At 58.7% G+C, this 10,765-nt stretch overlaps 1 protein-coding gene across 1 annotated transcript; it reads left to right on the top strand.

Annotated features, from left to right (window-relative positions):
* The first annotated feature begins 1,983 nt into the window (after nt 1–1,983).
* On the top strand, nt 1,984–3,882 carry LOC126992427 (uncharacterized). Its single transcript, XM_050851165.1, has one exon. The coding sequence runs from the start codon at nt 1,984–1,986 to the stop codon at nt 3,880–3,882; it is 1,899 nt and encodes a 632-aa protein (XP_050707122.1).
* Nucleotides 3,883–10,765: the final 6,883 nt, after the last annotated feature.

Below are 10,765 nucleotides of genomic sequence, written 5' to 3'. Positions count from 1 at the left end.
AAGCGACCGTCACCTATCGCCCCACCGCTCCGACCTTCGACCTGCACGACCTGATGGTGCGCCTGCAAGCAGTGATGGCAAGAATGCACTGCGACCTGCTACAAGCCCTGGGCGCCCATCGCACCTCGGCGACGGACGCTGTCCTGAAGAGAGCAGAGACCGACCTACTGACCTTGACGCCAGGGACGCCGAGGAAGACGCGACCGACGACGAACTCCGTGGACGAGGAGAACCCAATGCTGGAGGACCTCCGGGCCGCCCAGGCCTGAGGTTCTTACAGTGGAACATCCGAGGACTCCGCGCCAACAAGACTCTGCTCCAGGCCGCTCTCATCGAGGATGAAGTAAGTGTTTGCCTCCTACAGGAAACGCTGGTTAGGGGGGATTGCCACCTCCGCTTTCCCGGATACACGGCTCACCATCTCCCGATCAGGGACGAGACTGGGGGTAGAGGTTCCCTGATCTTGGTCAGCAACTCCATCCCCATAGGGTGGTCGAACGCCCCATAGACTGCGGCGAGGTGTCGAGACCCAAGCCGTCACCCTCCTCCTTAACGGGACGGAGGTCATAGTCTACAATGTATACAGCAAGCCGAGACGTGAGCTTGACCTCACTGAGCTCCTCACTCTTGCCGGAGAGGCCAGCGTCCTTGTTGGAGGCGATTTCAACGCCCACCACGAGGTGCTGGGTTCCAGGAGCAACGCCAACGCTGCAGGGCAGCATCTGGCAACGCTGCTCCAGGATCTTGAGGGCGCCGTGCTGCTAAACACAGGTGAGCCGACACACGTCCAGGGCAACGCCCTGGACCTCACGTTAGTTTCTTCCGCGTTGGCCGACGGAGCAGACTGGCGACTACACCCGACCTTGACGAGCGACCATTTTGCGATTCTGACGACGCTCGATGTCCCCCTCCCGCCGAAGGAGGCCGGGCCGAGCAGGTGGCGGCTGGACAGGGCCAACTGGGCCACCTTTCGTAGAGAGGTGGCTAAGTGGTGGCTTCACTACAGCCAGCCTGATGACATAGACCGCTTCGACCGAGACCTTGCTGCAGCTTTGACCGACGCCGCCGACAGAGCCATCCCGAAGGCAGTCGGTCGTAGACCGCCTACCAAGAACGGATGGTTCCGCAGCCCCGAGTCAAGGAGATGAACCATCGAGTCAACAACATCCGCAAGCTCTTTCTCATGTACCGCACGCAGTAGAATCTACAGCTACTTCTCTAAGAAGTGGACAACGCACGACATGTTGCCAGGGAGAGGGAGACCAAGTGGCTGAGCTGGTGTGAGAGCTTCGGCTCGCGCACCAGCCTCAGAACGCTCTGGTCATGCCTCCGGCGGGCAACAGGAGGAGACCTCCAGGCCTGCCGCACATCCCACCCCGAAGGAAGAAGCCAACAGGCTCATCCGTTCGTACGCGGACCGCGCATCCGCAGGCAACCTCCCCCAAGAAGTGCAACGAAAGCAGCAGGAGCTACTACAAGGCAGGCTGGCCCGCATCCGGCGTGCGGAGGCCCGGCCTGCAGTCACCGACCCACTCTTTACGAGAGAAGAACTGAAGAGAGCAGAGAAGAGAAGCAAAGACACCGCGCCCGGCGAGGATGGTATTACCTACTCCATGTTACGCAACATGGGGTCGGCTGGTGAGAGCGCCCTTCTGGCCCTCATCAACGCCTCCTGGGAGGCGGGTCGCCTTCCAGTCCGTTGGAAGGCGGCACTCGTCCACCCGGTACCGAAACCCACGGACCCAGGCACGACACGGCCCATCTCTCATCAGCTGTGCTGCCAAGACTGCTGAGATAATGGTACTGACTCGCCTACAGTGGCAAATGGCCCGCCCCATCACAACGTGTACGGGTTCACAGAGGGGAAGAGTGCTGCTGACAGCATGGCCTCCCTTCTGTCCACGATCAACAACCAGCCGGCTGTTGTGGTCTTCCTCGACCTAGAGAAGGCCTTCGAGCTGGCCTCGCCCACTGCCATTGCTGATGCTCTTGCGGCAAAAGGTGTGTCAGGGCGGCTCCTCAGTTGGGCACGACTACCTTCGCGACCGCACAGCAAAGGTAAGGTTCCAGGGCCACGTCTCCAGCAAGCAGGGCTTCGAGAACGGCACCCCGCAAGGGGGCGTCCTCAGCCCAACGCTTTTCAACGCCCTCATGGAAGCCCTTGCCGGGCTTCCGCTAGGACGCAACGTCACCCTACTCAGCTACGCCGACGACCTCGCGTTAGTCGCCGTAGGTAGAGGCAACAGGCTCTCATGGGCACAGAAGGCCCTCGACTCAGTCACCGCTGCCTGCAGAGACCTAGGTCTCTCGGTTTCAGCCGGGAAGTCGAGGGCGATGTCGATCCTCGGCCCGACGCCTGAGCAGAGCCTGAGGATACAGGGTGTACGACTCGAGTGGTGCACAGCGTACCAGTACCTTGGAGTGTGGATCGACCACAGGCTCACCTTCTCGAAGGAGGCTGAGTACCTGAAGAGTAGGATGAAGTGCCGGCTCACCGTGATGCGGAGGATGACGACCACGAGAGCGGGGGCGACGCACCGAGTCCTTAAACTGTATTACGTACAGGCCGTCCGTACCCTCGCGGACTACGCGGCGGTGGCGATGGTGTCCCTCTCAGACAGCGTCGCGACTTCTCTCGAGAGGTGCCAGAACGACGCGCTGCGGCATATCCTCGGAGCGCCCAGGTGGACGAAGCTAGAGGCTCTGCGAGCAGAGGCTGAGCTCCCTCCCCTGATGCTCCGGATCGAACAGGTGGCAGCCGCGTGGGCAGCCAAAACAGTCGTCAGACTGTCCGACACCCCTGCGAGACGGAGGTTACTAACCTCTCTAGCACAGGATGCCAGGCTTTTCACCGACAGGACGTGGGCACGAGGGATAGCGAGAGCGACCCGACTCTCACTCCCGGACGTGGACCTGGCAGGAAGAGGACCGGATGAGAAGGCAGAGGGCTACGTCGACCCGCCGCCATGGGCTGCGGATGTGGCTCGCTTCCACATGGACCCCTTGCCTTTCAGCAAGCAGCAGTGCTCACGCGAGACCTTACTCGCCCACGCAAGAGGAACCCTTGCCCGCACATCTTCGGATGGGGCAAGTGTATACTACACGGACGGATCCGTTGACCGAGAGAGAGGCAGAACAGCGGCGGCCTTCGTGAGCGGCGAGGAGACACACGGTTGGCGGACCGGCGACCACTGCTCTACCCTTCAGGCAGAGCTAGTGGCACTCCTGACAGCGCTCCAGCACGCCCTACGCACCGACAACAAGGACATCAACGTTTACACTGACTCGATGACAGCACTCCAGACGCTCAGACGAGACAGGGTACGTGACAACATCAGACTGGTGACTATGACACTAGACACTCTGGCACGCCTGCGACGCGACGAGCGAGCCGTGACGTTCGCCTGGATACCCAGTCACGTGGGTGTCCCGGGCAACGAGGCGGCGGATGCAGCAGCCAAGCAGGCGCTGGACCAGGACCGGATCGCGATCGAGGTCCCTGTTAGCTTACAACAGCTAAAACGCACAGCGAAGAGGACCACAGGAAGGCGCGCGCTCGCGTTGGTGAAGGACGCTGAGGCAACCTCAGCGTCCCTTCATTGGTACGCCAACGCCACCGGCTACGAGACCGTTCCTCCCTCCTCCTTAGCGAGGAGGGATAGAATAATGATCCACAGACTGCGACTCGGCTACCCGACCGTTCGCTCCCATAGCGGACTACGAGGGCGAGTTGTGTCTGCACTGCCTGGAGGATGCGGACGACCCCTCGTCCACTACCTCCTGGACTGTGCGCAGAACAGGCCCGCTAAGGACGATGGCGGCCAGGAGGTTACACCCTTGCGGAGAGAAGAACAGCTGCAGCAAGGATGGTACGGTACCTGACGGACGACCTCAGGACACTCACGAGGTTCCTCAGACAGAGAGCCTCCACGGTAAACGACGAGACAGTATGACTTCCTTTTTTTTTTTTTTATTTTTTTTTTTTAGTCAGTTATTTTTATTTACTTATTTATTTTTATTTAGTTATTTACTTAGTTATTTAGATTTTATTTTATTATTAACTTATTTATTTATGTATTTATTTAATTTTATTATTACTATTATTATTATTATTATATATATATATATATATATATATATATATATATATATATATATATATATATATATATATATATATATATATATATATATATATATATATATATATATATTTTTTTTTTTTTTTTTTTTTTTTTTTTTTTTACTATTACTATTATTTATATTATTATTATTATTATTATTATTATTATTATTATTATTATCATTATTATTTATTTATTTATTAATTTATTTATTTATTTATTTTTTATTTTATCTATTTTCTTAATTTTTATTTTATTTATTATTATTATTATTATTATTATTATTATTATTATTATTATTATTATTATTATTATTATTATTATTATTTTTTTTTTTTTTTTTTTCTAAAAACCTTCGACTATACTTGCGTGGTTCGAATGACCCACTTTAAACAAATGATCCCTTTGCTATACAAAGGACTCTTCCAACTGTCACTTACTGTTCAATCTTTCGGTCTCATGCAATCCCCTCCGTTCCGCTCACCACCTGTGGCTTGACCCCACCAAAAGGTCTGTTTCTACTGCCTCCCACTTTACTTGCGTGGTTCGAATGACCCACTTTAAACAAATGATCCCTTTGCTGTACAAAGGTCTCTTCCTTCTGTTATCTTACTGTGCCACCTTTTACCCTCATAGAATCCCCTCCGTTCCGCTCGCCTCCCTCCGACTATCAGGGCTGGACCCCATCTAAAGGTCCCTCCGCTATACGGAGTACTTCTCAAACCATCCACTCTGCCAAATATACGTACAAACCACTGTCGCCCTCTGACTTCCTTAATTTCAATTATTCACACCTTTCAATCCTCGGGACCTGGAGTGGGGTTTTGTCGGTCGCTCATGGTACGCTGCGCGCTGGCCATTGGGGCCGTGTTGGGTGCGGCACTGGCGTTTCTGGGCGTGACGCGTCCGTGGCTTAGAGAGATCCAAGAGAGAGGCGGGCCAGCCTATGGCACATAGCCCGCGAGGGCTAACAACCCTCAAAAACCCACCACCCACCCAGTGAGTGCAGACCCTCTCTCCTCACTGCTGCTCTCCCTGACTTGCCCCTGCAGACGGCCCGGTTGAGCTCTCAGCTCCCGCCTCTGCTATGGCGGCAAGAAGGAAGCGGCCCACGGAGTCTGCTCCTGACGACGGGGACGGATGGACCCGCGTGCAGAGCAAGCGGGCCCGAAGGAGGACGCTTCACGAGGACGGCGGGGAGGACCGATCGAGCGGACCCCTGCCGGAGTGGAGGCTGGTGTCTTCGGACTTCAGCACCCACTACCAGGCCATTCGGTGGTTGGAGGACGAGCGGAAGCTGCGACTCCGGGTGACGGTCTCCCGCGCGGGGGACTTCCTCATCCGTGCGTGGGACTGGGACCACGCCACCACCCTGGACGAGATTGCTGCTGGACGGACCCGCGGCATCACCCTGGAGAAAAAGGAGGCGGCGGTGAAGGGTGTCCTGCTTGGATACCCAACCCACCTCCCATTGGACCCGGTGTTGGCGCACCCCTGCGTTGCAGCTGCAGTGAGGTGCCACTACAACGCCGGCCACGGACGACGCCTGCCCACCCGGAGCGTGCAGCTGACGCTGCGGGGACGTGTCCCCGCCTCGCTGGACCTCGGATGCTGGGGACGCTTTACCTGCCGCCGCTACGTGCCGGAGCCTGTGCGCTGTTACAAGTGCCAGGCTTTCGGCCTGAGCAGCGGCTGTGTTCCAGGACGAAGGAGCTGTGCGGCGTGTGCAGCGGGGACCACGCTACGAGGGACTGCGTTCGCCGCCTTAGGGAAGGCGTGGCGCGCCCGGTGGCTGTGTGCCCTAACTGCAGTTCAGGTCACCATGCCTGGAACCGCAGGTGCCCGCTCGACTCCGCAGAATCCGGGAGCCAAGCTGCAGAGGACGACGTCTTCGGCGGACCGGCAGCAGCGCGGCCAAGGCAGCCGCCCACGGAGGAGAGGACGCCACCCACGGTGAAGGACGAAGAGGAGGCGCCGCAGACGGAAGAGGAGGACGGGACCCACGGAACTGAGCGTCCCGACACCAAAGTCTCCCGCTAGGGAGATGGAGGTGGACCCACCACGGCCGACGAGAACGGAGACGGCTGCGGCGACCGCCGAGGTGACACCCCCAGTAGTGTCCCCAGATGTACCCGCGCCGAAGAAGACAAAGAGGACCAGGGACCAGACACTCGAGACGGTGGACGCGCCGGCGACTGCAGTGGAGCCAGCACCCCGCGAGGGCCCCGGCAGCTGCCAGGCGACCCAGACCCCACGGACCTACAATTTCAGTGAGGGCGAGTTGGTGGATCTCCTGATCCGCTACGAGCACCTCACTGAACAAGAGGAGGAGGCTAGGTTCGAGAGGATCCCGCACGAGACAGCCCTCCCCTTAGTGAGGAGGACACTCCGTGAAGGGAAGCCGCTCCCAGCCTCCATCCGCACGGCCCGCCCACTGGGTAACCCCCCACGTCACTTCGACCACAGGCAGGAGGTTGAGTGGGCGACTTACGAGGAGGAAGACGTCTCGGAGGACGAGGTCGACGTCGGAGACGTGGACGACGACCTCTTCCTCAACGCAGACAGAGACCTCACCGACGCTGAGCTCGAAAGCTACTACGCCGGTGACCACTGAATAAAAAGACATTTCATCCATGTGTAATCTTGTCCAATTGTAACTAGTGCCAACTATGTATCGTACATCGGGCAGGCTGCTTGTTTAGAGCCTGCTTTGGTAACCGCTTATTTTTGTAATTTTCATGTTTATTTTTATTTTTGTATCTTATGTAAAAGTTATCAATAAACTATTAAAGCAAAAAAGGCAGCCCACAGTTCCGGCGCAGACAGCAGTGAGTGCAGACCCTCTCTCCTCACTGCTGCTCTCCCTGACTTGCCCCTGCAGACGGCCCGGTTGAGCTTTCAGCTCCCGCCTCTGCTATGGCGGCAAGACGGAAGCGGCCCACGGAGTCTGCTCCTGACGACGGGGACGGATGGACCCGCGTGCAGAGCAAGCGGGCCCGAAGGCGGACGCTTCACGAGGACGGCGGGGAGGACCGGTCGAGCGGACCCCTGCCGGAGTGGAGGCTGGTGTCTTCGGACTTCAGCACCCACTACCAGGCCATTCGGTGGATGGAGGACGAGCGGAAGCTGCGACTCCGGGTGACGGTCTCCCGCGCGGGGGACTTCCTCATCCGTGCGTGGGACTGGGACCACGCCACCACCCTGGACGAGATTGCTGCTGGACGGACCCGCGGCATCACCTTGGAGAAGAAGGAGGCGGCGGTTAAGGGTATCCTGCTTGGATACCCTACCCACCTCCCATTGGACCCGGTGTTGGCGCACCCCTGCGTTGCAGCTGCAGTGAGGTGCCACTACAACGCCGGCCACGGACGACGCCTGCCCACCCGGAGCGTGCAGCTGACGCTGCGGGGACGTGTCCCCGCCTCGCTGGACCTCGGATGCTGGGGACGTTTTACCTGCCGCCGCTATGTGCCGGAGCCTGTGCGCTGTTACAAGTGCCAGGCCTTCGGCCACAGGCAGCGGCAGTGTACCAGGACGGAGGAGCTGTGCGGCGTGTGCAGCAGGGACCACGCCACGAGGGACTGCGTTCGCCGTCTTCGCGAAGGTGTGGCGCGCCCGGTGGCTGTGTGCCCGAACTGCAGTTCCGGGCACCATGCCTGGAACCGCAGGTGCCCCGCTCGGCTCTGCAGAATCCCGGGTGCCAAGCTGCGGAGGACGACGTCTTCGGCGGACCCGGCAGCAGCGCGGCCTATGCAGCCGCCCACGGAGGAGAGGACGACACCCCACGGTGAAGGACGGAAGAGGAGGCGCCGCAGACGGAGGAGGAAGCCGGGACCCACGGAGCAGAGCGTTCCGACACCAAAGTCTCCCGCTAGGGAGATGGAGGTGGACCCACCACGTCTGATGAGGACGGAGACGGCAGCGGTGACCGCTGAGGTGACACCCCCAGCTGTGTCCCCGGAGGTACCCGCCAGCAAGAAGAAAAAGAGGACCAGGGACCAGACACCTGAGACGAGGGACGCGCCGACGACTACGGAGGAGCCAGCACCCCGCGAGGCCCCCAGTAGCTGCCAGGCGACCCAGACCCCACGGATCTACACCTACAGTGAGGGCGAGCTGGTGGATCTTCTGATCCGCTACGAGCACCTCACTGAGCAAGAAGAGGAGGCCAGGTTCGAGAGGATCCCGCACGAGACAGCCCTCCCCTTAGTGAGGAGGACACTCCGTGAAGGGAAGCCGCTCCCTGCCTCCATCTGCACGGCCCGCCCACTGGGTAACCCCCCACGCCACTTCGATCATAAGCAGGAGGTTGAGTGGGCGACGTATGAGGAAGAAGACGTCTCGGAGGACGAGGTCGACGTCGGAGGCGTGGACGAAGACCTCTTCCTGAATGCAGACAGGGACCTCACCGACGAGGAGCTTGCAAGCTACTACGCCAGTGACCTGTGATTAAAAAGACATTTCCCCCACGTGTAATTTTGATAGATTTGTACCAAGTGTAGTATATGTACAGTACATCGGGCAGGCTGCTTGTTTAGAGCCTGCTTTGGTAACTGATTATTTTTGTAATTTTTCATGTTTATTTTCTATGTATGTCTTATGTAAAGGTTACCAATAAACTATTAAAGCAAAAGCAAAATGGCAGCCCCTGACTTGCCCCTGCAGACGGCCCGGTTGAGCTTACAGCTCCCGCCTCTGCTATGGCGGCAAGACGGAAGCGGCCCACGGAGTCTGCTCCTGACGACGGGGACGGATGGACCCGCGTGCAGAGCAAGCGGGCCCGAAGGAGGACGCTTCACGAGGACGGCGGGGAGGACCGATCGAGCGGACCCCTGCCGGAGTGGAGACTGGTGTCTTCGGACTTCAGCACCCACTACCAGGCCATTCGGTGGATGGAGGACGAGCGGAAGCTGCGACTCCGGGTGACGGTCTCCCGCGCGGGGGACTTCCTCATCCGTGCGTGGGACTGGGACCACGCCACCACCCTGGACGAGATTGCTGCAGGACGGACCCGCGGCATCACCCTGGAGAAAAAGGAGGCGGCGGTGAAGGGTGTCCTGCTTGGATACCCTACCCACCTCCCATTGGACCCGGTGTTGGCGCACCCCTGCGTTGCAGCTGCAGTGAGGTGCCACTACAACGCCGGCCACGGACGACGCCTGCCCACCCGGAGCGTGCAGCTGACGCTGCGGGGACGTGTCCCCGCCTCGCTGGACCTCGGATGCTGGGGACGCTTTACCTGCCGCCGCTACGTGCCGGAGCCTGTGCGCTGTTACAAGTGCCAGGCTTTCGGCCACAGGCAGCGGCAGTGTACTAGGACGGAGGAGTTGTGCGGCGTGTGCAGCGGGGACCACGCTACGAGGGACTGCGTTCGCCGCCTTAGGGAAGGCGTGGCGCGCCCGGTGGCTGTGTGCCCCAACTGCAGTTCAGGTCACCATGCCTGGAACCGCAGGTGCCCCGCTCGACTCCGCAGAATCCCGGGAGCCAAGCTGCAGAGGACGACGTCTTCGGCGGACCCGGCAGCAGCGCGGCCAAGGCAGCCGCCCACGGAGGAGAGGACGCCACCCCACGGTGAAGGACGAAAGAGGAGGCGCCGCAGACGGAAGAGGAGGACGGGACCCACGGAACTGAGCGTCCCGACACCAAAGTCTCCCGCCAGGGAGATGGAGGTGGACCCACCACGGCCGACGAGAACGGAGACGGCTGCGGCGACCGCCGAGGTGACACCCCCAGTAGTGTCCCAGGATGTAACCGCGCCGAAGAAGAAGAAAAAGAGGACCAGGGACCAGACACTCGAGACGGTGGACGCGCCGGCGACTGCAGTGGAGCCAGCACCCCGCGAGGCCCCCGGCACCTGCCAGGCGACCCAGACCCCACGGACCTACAATTTCAGTGAGGGCGAGTTGGTGGATCTCCTGATCCGCTACGAGCACCTCACTGAGCAAGAAGAGGAGGCCAGGTTCGAGAGGATCCCGCACGAGACAGCCCTCCCCTTAGTGAGGAGGACACTCCGTGAAGGGAAGCCGCTCCCTGCCTCCATCTGCACGGCCCGCCCACTGGGTAACCCCCCACGCCACTTCGATCATAAGCAGGAGGTTGAGTGGGCGACGTATGAGGAAGAAGACGTCTCAGAGGACGAGGTCGACGTCGGAGGCGTGGACGAAGACCTCTTCCTGAATGCAGACAGGGACCTCACCGACGAGGAGCTCGCAAGCTACTACGTCGGTGACCTGTGAATAACTTGACATTTTTCCATGTGTATATTTTGAACATTTGTATCCTGTGTAACCTATGTACTGTACATCGGGCAGGCTGTTTATTGAGAGCCTGCTTTGATAACCGATTATTTTTGTAATTTTCATGTTTATTTTTATTTTTGTGTCTTATGTAAAAGTTATCAATAAACTATTAAAGCAAAGCAAAAGCAGCCCAACCAACAGTTCCAGCGCAGACAGCAGTGAGTGCAGACCCTCTCTCCTCACTGCTGCTCTCCCTGACTTGCCCCTGCAGACGGCCCGGTTGAGCTTTCAGCTCCCGCCTCTGCTATGGCGGCAAGAAGGAAGCGGCCCACGGAGTCCGCTCCTGACGACGGGGACGGATGGACCCGCGTGCAGAGCAAGCGGGCCCGAAGGAGGACGCTT

Source organism: Eriocheir sinensis, unplaced genomic scaffold (genome assembly GCF_024679095.1).
Source record: "Eriocheir sinensis breed Jianghai 21 unplaced genomic scaffold, ASM2467909v1 Scaffold46, whole genome shotgun sequence".
Classification (NCBI taxonomy): Eukaryota; Metazoa; Arthropoda; class Malacostraca; order Decapoda; family Varunidae; genus Eriocheir; species Eriocheir sinensis.
The sequence above is the reverse complement of the archived record's forward strand: the minus strand, read 5'-3'. Positions and strand labels throughout refer to the sequence as shown.